Below are 19832 nucleotides of genomic sequence, written 5' to 3'. Positions count from 1 at the left end.
ATTGAAAGCTCCCGTTTCGCCTGTGAAAGATGAGAAGGTGAACAGTTCAGACCGCATGTATTGCCGGCTGGAAGGTTGATCTCTTGAACTCCTTGCAAAAAGTCCCTTTGACTATAAAATCCAGTATACTATGAAAAAACGGAGGATTAGTGCTAGCAACTACTTCTTAACTGTTAAATTTCTAAGCTCAGATTATCCTTCGAGTCTGTGAGGATAAAGATCATTGATTTTTCTTTCCACATAAAAATTTGAAGTCCTTAAACACTTCATGGTCTCCCGTTTGAAATCTTGAACAGGAATGCTTTTTCAAAGAGACTTTCACCTCACTTTTCAAACATTCTTTTCTAAGACACCGATGAATGTAACGATGGATCACATGACTGTCACGCCTCCAGTTATTGTGTGAACACTAATGGCTCATATAACTGTGCATGCAACCAATCAGGATACAACTACAATGGCACCATGTGTGTTGGTATGTTAACCTATGAACATCGAGAATTAAGTCGGCGTGGGGACAGGAATTGTACTCCTTTCTCAGATAATTATTTTTAGTTTGAGTATTATAAGTAATTGCAATATATCTGTTAACTTACTTTTTGTGTTTAGATCTGTAAGTGTGCTCTTTCTTCTTACGTTTCTAATGAGGCAGAAGGCCACAGGCTCATTAGTTCTACAAACCTTTGAATAAAACTTGATTGATTGCACCTATATTTACAGTTTATTTGGGTAACACATGTCGTCAGAGTGATTGATCTTCTTGGTACTCAGGTTAACACTAATAGAAAAAAATACTACCAAACGGTCTAGTAGCATTTCGAAGAGCATTTTCTAAGACAGGGCTGTTAAAGGATTAAGCCCCGTCAAAGAGTACAATTCTAATTTTTTAGAATAATCCATCACTTCTAGCCGTCGTCTTAACGAAAATCGGGCCGCTTATTTGAAATTACAAGCGATTATGGCAACTGCGAACAAACCGGTCTAAAACCTTGGCTTGAATACATCCAGTTGCATTACCTTATTATTTGGGGTTATACCAGCAAACCGACCAACCATTGAACCAAATTGCAAACAATGAGACAAAGAAACAGAGCTGAGAATTACTAGAATTTTCTTCTATTTTTTGCCTTTCAGATGTGGATGAGTGTGCCGATGGAACAGACAATTGCAACGACCCAGCTTACTGTGCAAACACAGACGGCTCTTACAGCTGCTTATGCCATCAGTCAGGTTACACATATAGGGGCAACACGTGCGTGGGTATGACAAATTTGTTCTTACTTTTGATAACCTGTACAAGTACCATATGTTTATTTCAACTGCTGTCACTAAAGGAAAACTGACAAATTCGATCAAAGGACAAACTATTGAACTCTAACAATCAATAGCTTCGTCTGATTTAGTTGCTGATAAATACCTTTAAATTCATTCTCATAAAAGGTATTGTGTAATTTAAGGGCGATATTGTGAGGATAAATTACTTAATAGTCACTCATAGGGGTTAAAATGTTGAGCGACCATGATGATAGAAGTCGTTCGATAATGTACACTGTGTTCTCTATTCGCATTCTAATTAGGAAATTAACTGTACTCCTAACGGAGAAACTTATTTACTCATTAGATATCGACGAATGTCGAAATTTTCCCTCTCCCTGCCATAAAGCTGCGTATTGTCACAACAATGATGGTGGGTTTAACTGTACCTGTGTCTCTGGGTACTCCGGTAATGGCATGGTCTGCTCAGGTTGGTATAATGACATACATTTTGTGTGAGAGAAGACACAGATAACAAATTGCATTTTTTTTCGGTAAAGTGGTAATGAATGGATGATTCCTTCTGCATAACTCTCGAAGGAAAAATCTACTGCTTGAAGACAATGCCGTTAACAAATGAAATTGGTTATTCATGTTCAACTCAAGAAGACGCCTTAAGTTTAAGGGAAAAACAATATTGACCATTTTTTTCTATTTTTTTTCCTTTATATGGAGGAGGCACATTTGAGTCATAAAGATAACTAGGGGAGGGTGTGAATAAGCTCCGTTACATAATCAAAGCGGAGGCAATCAGATACAAATTTAAAAATCATTGAGCAAAGTCTATAATTTATTTCCTACAAACTAACTCTAGAAGTACCTATTTTAAGCAAACAACTAAATTTCGAGCTCATAGAAACATTATGCCCAACTATCTGACAATAGTCTTATCCAGCGGTGAAAGGTGATCAACATTCTTTAAACCCCGAGATCTTAAGGCCATTTAATGACCTCGAAATCCTACTCCCTTAAGTCGCATTGTAACTTGCTCAGTCTGTCAGATAGCCCATTTTTGTTTCAGCTCCGGAAAAATGCAAAGCACCGCTGGATCTGATATTTTTGCTGGATGCATCAGTCAGTGTCAAAGCAGACAATTACTTGAAGGAAAAAGAGTTTATCAAAATCGTGGCAAGTAGATATGATCTAGAGACAGCCAGTCGAGCTGCTGTCATTGTATTTAGTACTCAAGCTTCAAATGAAGTTATTCTTGGAATAAAGAATACATCACTAGCGTTCGCTCTAGCCATGGATGATATTCCATATGTTCGAGGGTCTACCCGCATTGATCTTGCTCTTCGGCTGGCCTATGATGACTACTTCTCATCAGAAAGCGAAAACGCGACTCAGAAATTAGTTATCTTGCTAACTGATGGAAAACAAACTCGTGGTAATTCTCTCAATCCGTCCTACATTCCAGTAGAAAATACGACTGCACTTCTCCGTTCAAAATCTGCTCGAATATTTGCTGTTGCCATTGGCCAGAATATCGATATGTCAGATCTGAGGACAATTACGGAAAGAGAGGAAGATATTTTTCGTATGACGGAATTCAACGACTTAGTGGCAAGAGCTGATGAAATATCAAAGACATCATGTCTCGGTGCACGTAAGTCAGCAGTGTCTTATAGACTTAGGGGTATAGTTTAGTTTATTAGCTTCGCCAACCCGCAGGGACACCGCAACAGCTTGCGTCAGTTACTGCGGGCCCAGTAAACCCACCCATCCCACCCCAGGAGAGGACATCCATCACACAGTAATCTCGTGCGTGGGAAATTAACTTCTCCTACCCCCAACCCTGCAGGAGACGGGACATTCATTTATTCGTCCCTATCCGAGAAGAGTAGAATATCTAACCTCTTCTTGATGTTATAGAAAGGTAGCAAATTCTTCTCAATTATTTTAAGACCTTGAGTGTTGGTCCGGCCGGGGCACGAACCCTCGACCACCCGCACAACAGTCCAGCCCACTATCCATTGGGCTGACTGGGCGGCGGTTATCAATGATAGGGATGGGCGGCGGGTATCAAATGATTATGTGTAGCCGTCAACCCACGTTTTGATAGTGAGAAAAGCCATAAAAGAAGTTGCCTCTTTGTGGTTTATCCAGCGTTGGGGCCTGACGTTTCTCAATAAAAATAGAGGAAGGAGGCGGGGGAAGGCTCTTAATACGACGCACGGTAACTCTATCCGCCGAGAATTACGATTAGGCAACGCATCATTACATGAGAATATGATATCAATACATCTAGGAGACTCTTAAAGCATTAGTGTTCGTGCTTCTCCGTTTGATCTGTACACTAACACGGTCGTATTGTTGCGTATTTTATCTTACAGTGAAGATGCAAGGAATCAGCGTTTGCAGTAAAGATCCTGAGATGACAAATTGTCAGTTTCCCGCGAAATGCGTTAATGGCAGTGATGATTATTCTTGTCTCTGCAGTAATGGATTCTTTGGTGTCTCTCCCAACTGTGAAGGTGAGTATATGATCGTTCGATCGATTTCGAACTCAAAATATGCTGACCTTTATCTAGCCCTAAGTTGTCAGATAGAATTGCTAAGGAAAAAATGATGACGACCTTTCTTTACAATCGAATCGAGGACGAAGAACCTTGAAGTCTTTCCCGAACAATCGCAGCTTAAATGCGACCTGTATGTGTCCTGGTGTTAGGTTGAGGTCAATCACTTTCAAGGTGCTAACTGGCCTAACAATGAGAATGAAAATCATACGCTGTCGACCGCGTAAATCACTTCGTGGATATTCCTTTCCCGACTGGGTGCATGCGACTTTATATACTGGTCGGTGGGTTTAGAAAAGTTAACAGGAATCGAAGGAAGAAGTGAATGTCCTATCCTTATCTATATTTCAGATTTATGACAACGTCATTATCTGAATAAAAAGGCTCTAGACTGGCAATTTCTGACAACACAACATGATTTTTAGTGAAAAAAATGAGAAACTGTCTTTGTACACTCTGGCCCATATAGAACCGAAAAAAATATGACAGATTCTTACATAAACTTAGGCGAAATGGACTGCAATTGGTTGATTCTCTCTTGGAAGTGATTGTTATTTTTGGAGTGACACTGATACCCAAAACTGTACCTTTTACTCAGATATAGATGAATGCACCGATGGCACGCATGACTGCCACGTCTCCGCCTATTGCGTCAACATCCTTGGCTCCTATAACTGTTCATGCAAACAGTCCGGATATAGTTATAATGGCAGCATATGCGTGGGTATGTTCTATTTATCTTTGTTCTTTTACGATTACAAGATTGCTAAAACCTAGCGCTAAGAAGTCACGACGTTTCGACCTCTCTGAGGTCATTTTCAAATGAGTAAATTTTCCAAATCAACATAAATATGTTGAAGCAAGTTGAAGACGATAAAATGTGGCGAACGCTATAATATGTGAAAATGTGTAAACAATATACAATGGAAGAGAATAAAAGAATAAAAGAATAATTCAAAAACATAATCATAGCACGAATTGTTCTAAACAAATAGTTTGCCGCGAATTAAATCGTACTGTTTCCTTGATAAAGAAAAACACTTCAAAAACAAGACAGTCAAATTTGTTCTGACACTTCCTTAAGATTCAAAAACTCTGTGTGATGTCTTCTGGCTCCATGACGTGCTCCTGTCTGAGGTGGTGTCCGACTGCCGATCCTTTGTGTTCTTCAATTCGTTGGGCAGTAAGTGTCCGCACGTGTAGCCGACATAGCCTGCATCACACAGGCCACACTGAAATGAATACACCACGTATTGTTGACTCACAAGAGGCGGTTTGTCTTTCCTGACCCTTATTTTATCCTTGATATTTTTACTTGTATAAACTTGGCTAATATTTTAGCGTTCGCCACATTTTATCGTGTTCAACTTGCTTCAACATATTTATGCTGATTTGGAAAACTTACTCACTTGAAAATGACCTCAGAGAGGTCGAAACGTCGTGACTTCTTAGCGCTAGCTTTTATTCCAAAGTCCATTTCTAACTGTTACTGTACCAACTGTATTTTATGCAGTACTTAATGTAAAAAAGTTTTTTAATGTACATTTTATCTTGTACATATTGTAAATATTTTTAGCATGTTAACCAATCCTAGTATTTTTAGCTCAATTAGCATTTTAACTTTAATTAATATATGGATTTAGTCATTTTTAATTTATTTTGTAGTGTCCCCATTTAGTGGTTATGTACTGCTATTTTAGTCTGACACTTAAATAAAGGTATTCATTCATTCATTCATTCATTCTAAGAAACTACTTATTAAGATTCCTAAACGTTGCAAATTCTGTTTTGACGAGTACGGTGCTTTCTAAAGGTGGTGGGCATGGCACAAGTTCCATTTCATGATCTTTGCAATGAAATGTCCCACTTTTTAAGCAATAAGGGCTCTAAAAATTCATGATCTTCCAAGTACAATACATTTTCTTCAGAATCGCAATTCGTAAGACACATGTTATCTTTATCAATTGCTTGTATCGCTGAATGAAACCGGGTCGACTATCATTGGATTTTGATTGTCATTCACATGGAGACAGAATTAAAATGACTGATAATCTCTTCTATGATCAACAGATGTCGATGAATGTGCTCAGGAAATAGACAACTGTGATGTCTCTGTATCAGAGTGTATCAACACTCAAGGATCTTACATTTGCTCCTGTTTTATGGAAAATTATGCTTGGAATGAAAGTACCTGCATTGGTAAAAAATACTATCATGTGAAAAGAGAAATACACGTTAAACATTATTTCAAATTGCATCTATCCTACAAAAGGTTTCGTATCTACTATATAGAGCTAGATGTGTCGAGAAGATGTTTTCTCTCGCCACTGAAACAAGTCAATGCTATCATCGTCTCTCAAACTGATCAGACTAAAAAATCTCAAGAAATTTCAATTAATTTTTTTATATTTTGGAGTTAATTATAATGTGTGATTAGTGACAAATTCCTAAATCAATACGCCGCCTTAGAAACTTTCTATACCACCCCACTTTAATAACATCACTAACTGACTTTAAGAAGGCTACGGTTTTAATTCTTTTTTACTTAACCTTGGTCTGTAGCGAATCATTATGTCAATTATGTCTGTTGACCAGCGTTATTTAACCCGGTTTTTAAGACAGAGATTTCGTAAAAGTTTCATTGCACTTAAGGTATAAGATTTCTGACTCCATATTTTAATAGTTTGGGCTTGTAGATCTAGTTTTAATCGCTTTAACTATGTAGGGATTTATATATATATAAGCGAAATACGCAACGTAGGATCCAGGACAGTGCTCGACAATGAAGGAGCGATTACAGGAAAATTATTGCTAGGGCTACAGCATATTCCAACGCCACATAACGTTGCAATTTATGCCTCACTGAGAAATGTTTTATCTTGTCTTATCCACATGAAGCCTCTTTAAACAAGCGAAGAGAAATAATATCAATTGTAGACCTCGGCGAGAATATATTCTCAAGTATTCTTAACGGTATTATAGGCGCGCGCACGGTTTTCATAGTTTCCAAGATTTGAATTTTTAAACAATGTCATGTGATCACGTTGCTGAGTTAGAGTTAACCGTCACGATGCTTCAGTGTGTATGGAGTTTGACTGATGAGTGGATCAACTTTTGTTGGTCTACGAAACAGGCTGTATTAAAATCCACATGTGCGTAACTTGAGTAGTCCGTTTGCTACTGTAATCGCTCCTTCATTGTCGAGCACTGTCCTGGATCCTACATCGTGCGTATTTCGCTTATATATCTATATAATTATACATATATATATATATATATATATATATTTATACTTCAAGATTTAGGTTAGTTGAACTTTTACTGCAACTCTGAGTTTCATGCCTCTTGCGAAGCAATCGTCAGGCAACTGCCAGAAATATGTCAGGTTTCCTACAGTTGTAGCTTTTCCTAGCTCCATCATTAGGGCGTGCGAGTTTCCGCATTTCAGATTTCTTATGGTTAGATATGACAGTTTTAATGCTGCCCATGCAGCTGTAGCTCAATTTAAGGATGTTTCGGTTGAAAATTTTGTGAAGCTACAGCTGCAAGCTGCGTGAAACTCAGAGTAACGGTGAAAGGATCTTCCTGTCATTAATTTATAACCGCTATATATATACATATATATATATTTATATATATTATTTTTTTACCATGTAAATATGACGTAATTCAACTTTGGGTTGCAAAGTTATATAAATAAACTATCTATCTATCTATCTATCTATCTATCTATCTATTTATTCTGATTAATTTGATCATCTAAGTTTATCATAATTTTTTTAATCGTGGTTAATTTACTCTGGCCCTATAACAGACGTGGACGAGTGTAAAGACCCCAACCGTTGCGCTGACAGTGCCAACTGTACGAACTTGGACGGATCTTACGACTGTAACTGCTCCGAAGTGGACGCTCATCTCTGTTTTGGTACGTCAAACTGTGCTACAAACATATCTTATATGATTGGTTAACAAACAATACCCGTGATAATTTCCGAAGATGCGCATGTTATGGGGACAAGTGATATTATTTCTTGCCTGGAAGGGGTGGGAAGACTTGGGGGAGATCACATGGTTTCCAGAGGTGTTGAAGGGATCATCACCGATAGAATAGTGGAGGGGGGGGGGCAAGAGAAAAATGTCTGCCGATTAGCTGCCAATTAGAGGGGATAGGGGGTCATGAGAATATCACCTTATTGGGATCAGATATATTTCCCTGTGACACAATCAAAATCCTCCACCTGCCTTCCCCCATGTGATAAATAATGGCCAGACCCCATCGAACAATGGGCGAAATGAAAATGAAGGCTCGTTTATTTATGAAAATGCATCGAATAAAGCAATCTTGTGCCAGTGCAGGCATTCAAATTACACCTTTGTAACTCAAAGCTATCATTATGACCATTCTAAGAGGTTTTACCTTACCTTAGAGATATGGTAGGATCTGTAGATTTAAGGTAGAAATGGGTCCAGTTCAACTTCTAAAGGCACAACTTAACAGAACCAGATATATAGACAGTGGGTGTTGAACCACAGTCTTAAGCCTATCATCATTTCCCCGCCATTTTAGGTACTACATTGTGCGATACTCCACGAGTACGTATAAATGATGTAGGACGCACTGCTGATCAACCCACTGTGGTTCAGCTCAGCTCACATCACACGTTTACTGCGAACGTTGCAGTAAGATGTTCAAAGATATGGACTCAGAACATGTCTTGGATCCTAGCAGATCCAACCTTAAACAACTCTGACGCCATATTGAATGGAACTGTTGTTTCGGCGGAAAAAGATAAATGGACCCTCACTGACCACCATTTGCAATATGCCTATATGGTGCATGCTTTGTTTTTTTCTCTTACCATAGTCCAAGGGAGCAATAATTTGACGCACAGTGTGTTTGATAAGGGTTATATCATTATACGTCCTTCACCGCTAGTTGCAACAATATCTGGTGAAACTGAAATCACAAGAGGAAACAAGCAAATTATTACCCTCAATGGTTCTGAGTCATATGATCCTCATCTTGGCCATGGAGCCCTGGAGACACTGAAATTTCTTTGGCTTTGTAAGAGATCAGATGAGGAATTCCCAAATGGGAATTCTAATGACATTCAAATTGCGCCCATCTTCTTAAACGACTCTGGTGAGTCACATGGAGGCTGTTTCGGCACAGGAGTTGGAAGATTGGAATTCACGGGGCCTATTATTACCTTAAATGCGTCTGCAATGAATAATAGAAGTGCATCGTACGTTTTTAAGCTTATTGTAACAAAAGACGCCAGATGGTCAAGCGACTCAAAGAAAGTACATGTGATAGAAGGGAGTCCTCCTGAAGTGTCATTTTTGTTAGTATATCGAGTAAAGTGTTTCCTCTTTAATTCATTTATGTTCTAGAGGGTCCATGAAGCAAATAGTACGCTTTTAATGGATGATTGTACTTATTCAACAACAACAATAAGAAGGATATTAAAGATGAGATATCGCCACGAGCATTGTTTGTTTGAATCATCCCTTAATATGCACTGACTAGCAATAACTTTATTCCCGTTTTTGATTTTTCTTTCCTCTTCTCTAAGCTGTCTCATATCTTTGACTCTGTCATTGGTTGCAACTGAATCTTTTTTCGGTTTGGCAGGTTCGTTTTGGGCGATCGATTAAACATCAATCCATCAGGACCGCTGACCATCTCAGCCGATTACCTGGGCTACTCCTGTGGCAATCACGTGCAGTTTGAGTGGATACTCTACCAAGAAGATAAAAACTTGACTTGGATTCAAATTTCCAGCACCCCTCAGAGGTCGAATGTGTTTTCAGTTGATCCAAATATTCTAAAGGACAATATGAAATATCGACTAGAGTTAACTGTGATACTTAAAGATGAAGCACCCTCTAAAACCGTACAAATCTTTAGGACTGTAGTCCTCCCACGGGATGGCTCATGCGTTATAACCCCAGAGACTGGCGAGGCTGTTTATACTTTGTTTCAGTTGCAGTGCTTTGATTGGTTCCCCCTGGATGAGTTGTTTACTTACGACGTGCAGGTTATCGGAGAAGGAAACATTCACCATACTTTATACCATGGTCAGGACGCGAATCAGCAATTAGTTTTACCGCAAGGAAATTACTCAAGCGGATATGAATCCAGGGTCAAGGTATTTGTATCAAGGAGCAATGGTGCTACATCTGAGGTGGATATAACAGTAAAGGTATACCGACTCAATATATTCTATCTATGTCAACAAAAACATTTGGCCGTTTCACGCGTCACGATTAATATCCAAAACTCTTTCACGTTCACGCAAAATTCAAGACCATCACATCGAATTAGCATTTGGCTTTTTTTAGCCTTGACCATTCTTACACGACAAAAGAGAGTTAGGAGAAAGGAGATAGACTTTATATGCATATTAAGTCCATCTCTTTTCAAAAATCTGTTCAAAACCGAACCGCAGTCGTTCGAGAACAATACGTACATTTTCCAAAAAAAAAAAACAAAAAAAACAAATTAGCCAGAAATTCATCACGCAGGACAAAGTGCTTCACGAGTCACGTTTAATTCAGCTCTTAACTCACGGATCACGTTTAAATAGAAAATTCGTTGACGTGGACATGCAAATATCTTATTATCTTTAATCTTGATTCACGAATATAAATAAAAAAAATTACGATTCGCTCTAGCACAAATATCTTTATTAATTAATTTGGTTTACTTTTATAATTGAAACCATGATTTTTGCTGCAGGTAATTCCGCACCAACCGCGAGTGCAACAAGACCTTTTTGAACTTTTAGGAAAGTCCCCGATTTTTTTTGAACAATTCATATTCCAAGAGGGTACTCTTAAGGCGTGGCAGCTAATGGCAGCAATGCTTTTGACATTAGAAAAACAAGAATTGGTGTCCAAAAGAAGTTTCTACAGCTCAGCGGCACCTAGTCAGATGAAAAGCGCAGTAAGTGTCGAGGTTTTGGGTTATTTAGATATCGAATTGTCTGCATATTTCAATACTGATGCTTCGATTGTATTTTTTTTTTAAGCTGAGAGACATTGTCCTGAAGAGGTTTCAGCTCACAGAAATTGATTTATCAAGTATAGCGTCTATGTCCGCCTTTCTGGCCTCCGCAGGAAAGAACGTAACTGAGTTATCTCCTCTCGCCGAGGTAAAGTTCGTCTCTTAACTTGCTAAACTGATGCAATTCCTCTGATGAGACGTGTGACCCATTTATCATCGCGCTCGATTCTGGATTAAAAGATCAAAATAGACTCTTGAGTTAGCTTTTGTGTTATCGCCATAGATAAGACACATCGGAATGCCAGTAAAGTTTATCTAAAGGCGGTTCACCAGTGATACTTTGGCAAACCCATGATTAAAAGATGCAGTATTCCTCGTCTTTTACATGAAGAGTAAGGACATTTCCCTAACGCAGTATTGGCAGATTTCTAGGGCAATGTAAAGACCGTTACAAATCAAGTTTGTGGAAGGTGGAGGGGGGGTTCGAGCAATGTTCGAGTCGTTCCATGCTACGGAAGCAAAATAAGCGTCGGCAGACGAGTATATTGACTAGATTGACTAGACTTAGGAGTAACTGTTCCTTCTCTTGTAAATACCAGTATTTTAGCATTACATAAAGCTCAAACGATAATGTTTGGAAAACATTAATGTGCAATGATGTGATACTAAATCAAGTTTAAGAAGCAAAAAAACCTGACTCTTCGAAGTAAAAAGTATTGAAAACCATTTTTTCAAGGATCTGCTTCTGAAAGTGCTAGAGAACATGTCTTCTCTGCTGCTCTCCAAAGCCAAAAATATGAATGCAGAAGATGAAAGGTTTATCTTTCGAGGGGTTTCTAATTTGCTCTTTGGAACAGTGGAGTTAATGAAAGTATCAGCAGACGTAGCTGCTTTCAGTGGAGAAAGCCAAACCTTATCACCTGAACAGTTGAAGGTAAGCTTTCTTAATGGACTTAACAGATATTGAATGACCCATCTCATCAACACACTCGAACTCGTGTAAGTGAGTCATAAAGCCAGAAGTAAACCTCTTCGCATTCGGAAATTTTTATACTCCAAAAGTGCTCCCTAGTTCAGATCATTATTCTTAAAATCGAAAGCTTTCTGCCAAAATCCATATGACAAACCCCGCCGCCCCCCTCTCCCCATCATTGGACTACGTAAAGGGGGGGGGGGCAGTGGGCAGTAGAGTAGACTTGTGGTGTCAATGAAATACTGAATATCAGTCTCCCTTCCCTTCTTGTATATTTTCCAGGCTAAGGATACTGTTTTGAAGTCTATGGACATTACCAGAACATTGCTTACAACTGTGGCGGTGAGATCAGCAGTTTCTCAGTCCCCGAAGAGGTTACAAGTACCCGGCATGAATATCTTAGTTGGCCGAGAGTCATCCTGTGGACTTCAAGAGAGAAGTTTGAACGTGTCTGGAAATGAGGGGTTTCGTCTACCACAAAATATGAATAGCGCTTTTCGAAATGACAGAGTGGAGTGGGCTGAGTATCAGGTATCATATGTATTAAACATGCTGAACAATTACCAAATAGATCTTATGTTACCATGCCTCTGTTCAATAGTAGAGCACTGATGACGTCAGAATCTGATAAAGACAAGAAAGGGAGCACTATGATTTAATTACTGAACGGGCCCACGGTAACGTTGAATGTACTGATTTAAGGTAGTAAGAAAGCAAAAAGCTGTCGATGATGACGTTATCTATGCGTCTTTTTTTCTATAGATAATAAGTGAGAACCACTATTACGGGACATATCTTAATGAGAGTAATTCTTATTTTATAATCATCAATTCTTTACTTCTTCTATCTGCAGATGATAAAAACCAATTTCAATCCATACCGCTGGCATGAAAGCTACCGTAAAATCAAATCAGAAGTTCTTAGTCTCGAGTTCACAAACGATACAGGGGCATTACCTGTTGGAGGAGAAGACGTTGACATCGGCATTAAAATACCACTTAATCCTTCTGGAAACGGCTTATATGATAGTAATTACTTTATCAGACCACAAATTATGCGATACCACTTTATTGAACTAGCAGACAATTCCGATTCCATGATTCTTGAAGTTCAACCCACAAACGAGAGTCTTTTAATGGTGGTGTATGTTAAACTCGGAGAACGGCCAACTGTGAGCAGTTACAGCCATATGTCCACTGTGCCTGACTATTCGTCTTGCAGCTGGGACAACGTTAATGGTCAACAGAAGTCAAGATGTTCAAGAAGTCCGTACCAGGTCATGTCTACGGAACACTTTAATCAAACTGGTTTGTATTATGTCGGGATTTTGTACGTGGAAGATACTCACCTCCAGCTAAATCGTACTCGGACTAGACGATCATGCCTCGGAAAAAGAAGAGAGAGAAGGGATTGCGTTGAGCCAAAGCCACCTCCTGTGAAAGGGATAGAATACAACAGAACTTTGATTTATAATCCTTTTACAGATCAGAACTACACAATAAAAGTTCGGAAATACAGCTGTTACTATTTTGATTTAACCCAGGACCAGTGGAGTAAAGAAGGCTGCAAGGTCAGTGGAAGAGTAAAGTTTTTAATAATTCATTATTCATTATTCATTTAGATGTTGTCATGTGTTGTGCCATACACAGAAACGTTATTCATGTCCCTTTTGGTTATAAAGGTGGGTACTTGGCACTTCAGTTTGGCGAAATAAGTAGAGCTAAACGTGGAAACACATTGAAGAAGAAATTATTCAGTGCTATGAGTACATTAACTAAATAACGAACCTTTGGTACAAGTGTGGCTGCACTGGCATCGCTCCTTTGATTTAAAGGATGATAATCAAGCAATATAATCTTTGATGAGGACCCCTTTCGCCCCTTTATGTACACCCGATCGAGCAAATTGAGAATTAGTTAGCAAGCAAGTGACATTTTCAGGTTCGTGTAATATATTTTGTCGCATAATGAGGTATATATCATTTATGTATAATTCAATTTAGGTTGGAGATGAAACAAACAATCAGCTGCTTCACTGTCGATGTAATCACCTCACAGGCTTTGGAGGAGGTTTTGTTGTTGCACCGAATCCGATAGACTTCGACAAAGTTTTAACCGAATTTACCAGACTAGAGGAAACAGAAAACTACGTGGTGCTTGCAACCGTCTGTTCTATTTTTGGTGTCTACGTTCTGGTGATGATATGGGCGAGAAAAGCTGATTTAAAAGACGAAAGAAAGGTTTGTTTTATTTTTTCGTGATTACAATAAACTCTTTTACGATACGAATGTAGTTCATTTTGAAAGTTTGTATTCTTAAACGCTTTGGTTTCAATTAAAAAGAAGTGTCCAAGCGAAACTCGTTATTTCAAGTAAAAAAGAGTGTTACGAGTTCAATGGTTGAGCGGCAGGTGATTTGCAGTCTAAACAGAACTCAGGGTTTTCGGAACAGCAACAAGAAGATTTATTCCAAAATGAACATAATTTCCACTTGATAAACTCTACACTAGCACGTAACTTTGTAAACTTACGCGGCCTCCGCCAACCTCAATCAACTTTAAAATACTCACGGCCTCCGCCAAATTCAACAAACACTGCCTCGTCACACTTCATTGATCACAACTGATCACGACCAACTCTCTTCGCCTGTGAAAACTGGGTAAAACTTCGCTTAACCTCTCCTATATATGTACCTACGCGATAAAATTCTAGAACTTTCGAAAAAAGGTCTAATTATAGTAACATTACAAATATACCGTTTTTAGAAACGATTACATAATATCTTAAAATAAACAAGCCATGAATTTTCACGAAGTTTCCAGTAGGTCATGCATGTCACGCAACACTATTTTCGTAACAAAGAGACGATACTGCAATTTGAGATTATAAGTATATTGTAGTGCTTGTTGTTAGTTTGCTTTGTTTCCTTGTATTGAAATGAACGGTTAGGGCTGAAAGAAAATTGGGGTATTTTTAGTTCAGGTATGAATACCATCAATTGACGTTTAATTGTTATGCACGAACTTTCCTCTCACCCCTTGTTATTACCCTGATAGCTGGGTCCAACTGTACATGTGAAACCAACTGAAAATGGCACATACAAGTACGAGTTCACTGTAGTTACAGGAGTTTGGCGAAATGCCGGCACAACTGCCAATGTGTTCGTTAAGATCTTTGGAACCGATGGCATTTTAGAGTCTGTAAACTTAACCGCCAATGCACCACCAGGAAGAAGACTGTTTGCAAGAGGCAATATCGACAAGTTTGTCTTCCACCTTGAAAACTCACTCGGAATTGTGGTTAAGATAGAATTGTGGCACGACAACTCTGGAAAGAATTCCTGTTGGTTTCTCGATAAAGTTCGCCTTGCCGATGTGGTAACAAATCAGAAGTGGGACTTCTTCCACCACAATTGGCTCGCTTTGCACAAAGGAACTGGATCTCTGAAAGCATCAATAAAGTCCGCTGATCCAGGTAACGAGGGTCGCAGTTTCAAAACCCTTTTTCATACTGTTTGTTCTGGAGACCTTGCTGAACATCATTTATGGGCCTCTGTGATAACCAGACCACCACGCAATCACTTCACCCGGGTCCAGAGAACCTCTTGCTGCCTTTGTTTATTATATCTGGCGATGGTTTGTAACGCCATGTTTTATCAAGTGACCAGAGTTCCCGATGAGTCAATTCAAATTGGTCCTTTGCAAATGTCATTACGCCAACTGGTTATTGGTATTCAGAGTTCATTGATTATTGCCCCACTGAGCCTAATAACAACTGCATTATTTCGATACCGAAAGATGAAAAGACCAAAACAGAGAGTCGTCAACGAAACTGAAGAAAACTATAACCCAGAGCCCATGGACAAAACGAGATTCAGATGGTGTCTTCTCCCTCGTTCCTTTCTATTCCTGGCATGGTTTCTTTGTTTATCGGCGACATTTGTATCTGCAACCATGACAGTATTTTACAGCCTTCAGTGGGGCAAACAAACTGCCGACCGATGGCTGGCCTCTGTAGTAGTCTCCTGTGTCCAGGACGTCTTCGTCTGGCAACCCGCCAAGGTTATCATCTTTGCACTTTTATTGATTCTAATTTTCAACAAACCAAACCTTAGCAGCAAGACAGGTGACAGAAATGAACAGTCTTTAACCAAGGAAATGAGAGAGCGACAGGCTTTTGAATTACGGAAGGAAGAGTTCTTCGGACTTGTTCGCCAGTTTACTGCATTTATGTTTTTCTATCTTTTGTTAATGATTGTCGCTTATGGAGACAAGGATCATCACAGATATCTAATGACCAGAGGCACTCGGGATGGCTTCACCTTTTTTTACAAGGTATATAGAAATACTGAGGAGTTAGATAATAGATAACTTTTCTCTGATCAGATTTGTATTTATTTTCCAACTTTCCTGTACTCAAAATCTCCTGGTATTGCTTCAATGCGATGCTAGCACTGAAGGCTTCTGTAAGTGTCATCGAAATAGAAAAGTGATTGCCTGCTAGAATGTTTTGTGAACGGATTTCTCTTACACTAGGCTGTTTATCAAGGTTGTTGTTATAATTCTAGGTCAACACGGGAGAAAAGATGTGGACTTACATGCTAGGTAAATTTATCCATGACTCGTATGCCGGTGAGTGGTACAATGGTCAGGTTGAGCACACGCCAGAGTACATTGGCAATAAAGTGTCCATGCTAATTGGAATGCCTCGACTCCGTCAGCTTCGGATAAAGGAAGGTAAGGCTCGTCCCTTTTGTGCTTGTCTTCTCATTAAATAAGCAGGTGCTCAGCATTATCGAATTCTATCCGTAAACTCGTCCAGTGGTTTATTGTAAAACCCATTACCCTTCCATTTCAACGCGAATGCTATCGTTGCAAACTCTTCGGATTATTACTTCTGTAGTAGTGACTTCTCAAATGGACTTGTTTTTTTTTAATTGAGATTCCTGCCAAGTCGCTGAGGAGGTTGAGACGATTATTGACAAGTGTTACGATTTCTACTCGACCCCAGAAGAAGATACAACTCGTCTATATCTTCCCCACTGGATTCATTTGTCAGATTCACAGACTAAGTGGAATAATCTATCACAGCTTTGTCCCAGACCTTGGCGTTATTCAACTGAAGAGGAGCTCAATAACTTTCCATCGTGGGCCCAACATCACATATATGGCGGTGGGGGATATGTTCTTGATTTAGGATACGATAAAGCGACTGCTATCCGTATGATGGAAGGGGTCAAAGACAAGGACTGGATTGACAGAAGAACAAGGGCAATTCTTCTGGAATTTCAAGTCTTGAACTTAAATACCAATTTAATGAGCATCATTACGTATCATTATGAAGCTCTTCCATTTGGATTTGGACTTACATATGAAAAAATCACCACGATGAAACTGTTCAATTTTCAATCAATGTCGTATAACTTTTATCTTCTGTGTCAATTGTTGTTTATGCTGGCAGTGTTAGTGTATACCTCTATACTTTTAGTCCGACTATGTCGCATGGGAAGTGTATTTTTCAAACAAATATGGAACTGGATAGACATTGCTCAATTCGCGAGTGCCTCGCTAGCAATTGCGTTTTATGTTCTGAAGGTAAATTTTATGTATGACAGTGTAAAAAAATTGCAAAGGAATCCTTTTGTGACGGTCAGCTTCCAGTATGCGATTTTTTGGACTGACATGGAAAATACTGCTCTGGCATTTGCCTTGTTTATTGCCACGTTCAAAATTCTCCACTTCATTCGCCTCAGTCCGCATGTACAAATACTGGCTTGGACAATGATTAGTGCGAAAAACGACATTTTATCATTCAGTTTTCTCTTTGGTATACTGTTTATTGCACATGGCCACTTTGCCTTCCTGGTTTTTGGGAAATCAGTTTATTCATTTTCATCATTCTTTCGTTCGTTTGCCTCCGAGTTTGAGCTAGCGCTGGGTAACACCATTCATGTTAGTGAACTCGACGATGTGAATAGAGTGTTAGGTAATCTTTTTACTGCCAGTTTCATGCTTGCCCTTGCAGTTCTTCTCATAAACATATTTGTATCTATTTTAGATCTTAACCTACATAATATAAAGGAGGATGAAGAGAGGCTGCGAGAGGCATTTGGTATGGGGGAGTTCGTTAAGTCGCTCTTGTTCGGCAAAGACAATAACAAGCAAAATTTAAAAGACAAGTAACATTTCAGTGAGAGAGCGATGCAATTCCCGCGGTTGAGCTGGCTTTGCAATCATGTATCTTAAAAGAGAGTATAGACGAGAGTATTTGTGGCAAACCTTAGTTATTACAAGAGGTAACTTAGCCTTTCCAAGTAACGCAAATCGCCAAAAGAAACAGCTATCAAGTGCAAAATGGGTAATGAATCGTAATTTTATAGCTGTAAAATAAGGAATAACTGTGGCATGCTCAATTGAGTAATACATTACGAGGCAGTGTAAGGACATTGCATTAACAATTTATCCAGTCTGTGATATAGCTCTTTTCAATACTGCAATTAGATAGAGCAAGTATGAAATAATTTGAGTAAAATGTATTTATCACTGAAATACTCGTAATCCTCGTGTAAGAGATACCGTTTCAACTGAAACGATGGTTAGTCTGTCTGCCAATCTAACGAGACGCCAATATGTAACCAGATAAAACTTAAACCGTTTAACTTATGTTAAACGGGTTAACATTGGAGAGTTTTAAATTCTTGCCCGTGCAGTTGCTAAATTTAAGGTAAAGTCATTAAAAGCCCAACTTTAGAGGCTGTCCGCGCAAGAACCGACCACTCGAATTTGGGCCTATCACAGAATTCCCTCAATTTTTTACTGTGAGTTATTTGATCTATTCTATCAGCAAAAATTGTATTTATTTGGTTTGTATTGCTATTTTATCAATTTTTGGCAAAGAGATGTGAGGGCGGTCAAAAACAAAGAAAGTTGTTTTTTTTAGTGTTAATTTTCAGCGTTTCGCTGGAGGCTCTAAAAACTTACGCATTTGTTCAAATAGCATAAATCGGACATGTAGTATCATGTTACATCTTTTCTTTTGATTAGTAGTACAATATGTAAATTCTGGCCAAACAATGAAGAATTACGCTGTTTTGAAAACACCACAAAAACAGCACTTTCCAAATTTCAACGAGTGTGCTGTTGTTCTAATAATCTTTTCTGAAAAGTATAACGGGAACTGGAGTCCTCACTACTATCCATGTTTAGTACTAGGGCTGGTGTCGACCGAAAACAACAAAAACATTTTTCGCAACTAATTTTTTCGAGCTACAGGAGCTCGATGAACTTTACTAATTTTCAACGTTGAAAGTGTATATGACTTAGTTTATGCACATTTGTGGTTACTCCATTTCTCGCTCAAAATCAATATTTTAGGCAGTGCCTATTACGGAGGTACAAATAAACATCTTCTGTGTGACATTACATTTAACTGTCTTATACTGACTAAAACACCTTGACCTTATCATTCCACTAAGTTAGTCCTGACCGCTGTAAAAAACTAAAATTGCTGTCACTTACAGATTTAGGAGGGGGAGGAAGAGGCTTCAAATCTTCCTTATCCCTTTCATTTTTTCACAATTTCTTCCTCATCCCTTAGGTTGTTTGGCATTTCTCCCACATCCCTGTTTCCCAATATATTTAAAGAATATGAATATATTGGTCTGTATCGTCAGATCACTTAAGGTGCTAGTGACGCCACAAACATATCCCTCTCTAGCACAATTGTTTTATTGGACTTGCTTTTGTGCTCAAGGGAGTTCTCTCTTATCTAGTTGTCTTTTTCTCTTTAATTGTTTTGTTAACAATTACACTTTATATGAAGGCGCATATTAATTTGAAAGGCAAGCATTGACAAATCGAGTAGAAAGTAGGACAAGTTTTGAAAAAGGGTCATTATATCTTGCAGGAACGCGAATGTTCCTTGTTGAACGCGTATTTCGGGTACTTCCGAACATGTTAGACCGCATAATTTCCTCATTATCGCTCTCGCTGTTGTCTGAGTCTTGCAAATCGAACGAAAATT

General features: G+C 38.8%; 1 protein-coding gene across 1 annotated transcript; it reads left to right on the top strand.

Annotated features, from left to right (window-relative positions):
- The first annotated feature begins 352 nt into the window (after positions 1 to 352).
- On the top strand, positions 353 to 19231 carry LOC111345963 (polycystin-1-like protein 2). The gene is made up of 19 exons (XM_088725226.1): positions 353 to 475; positions 1135 to 1260; positions 1622 to 1744; positions 2336 to 2920; positions 3648 to 3788; positions 4429 to 4554; positions 5901 to 6029; positions 7645 to 7755; positions 8398 to 9175; positions 9466 to 10036; positions 10573 to 10779; positions 10865 to 10987; positions 11576 to 11773; positions 12095 to 12343; positions 12666 to 13382; positions 13815 to 14051; positions 14867 to 16144; positions 16378 to 16546; positions 16752 to 19231. Exons 1-19 carry the CDS (start codon positions 466 to 468, stop codon positions 17990 to 17992), a joined length of 7119 nt encoding a protein of 2372 aa, XP_088581352.1. The 5' UTR covers positions 353 to 465; the 3' UTR covers positions 17993 to 19231.
- The last annotated feature ends 601 nt before the right edge of the window (positions 19232 to 19832 follow it).

This window comes from Stylophora pistillata, chromosome 6 (assembly GCF_964205215.1).
Source record: "Stylophora pistillata chromosome 6, jaStyPist1.2, whole genome shotgun sequence".
NCBI lineage: Eukaryota > Metazoa > Cnidaria > Anthozoa > Scleractinia > Pocilloporidae > Stylophora > Stylophora pistillata.
The sequence above is the reverse complement of the archived record's forward strand: the minus strand, read 5'-3'. Positions and strand labels throughout refer to the sequence as shown.

What these genes read in the sequence shown, in the direction of transcription:
- LOC111345963 (XM_088725226.1), top strand. An exon ending in TAATGGCAGCATATGCGTGG is followed by an intron (nt 4,555 to 5,900) that starts GTATGTTCTATT and finishes TATGATCAACAG; the next exon opens with ATGTCGATGAATGTGCTCAG. An exon ending in TATCACCTGAACAGTTGAAG is followed by an intron (nt 11,774 to 12,094) that starts GTAAGCTTTCTT and finishes TATATTTTCCAG; the next exon opens with GCTAAGGATACTGTTTTGAA.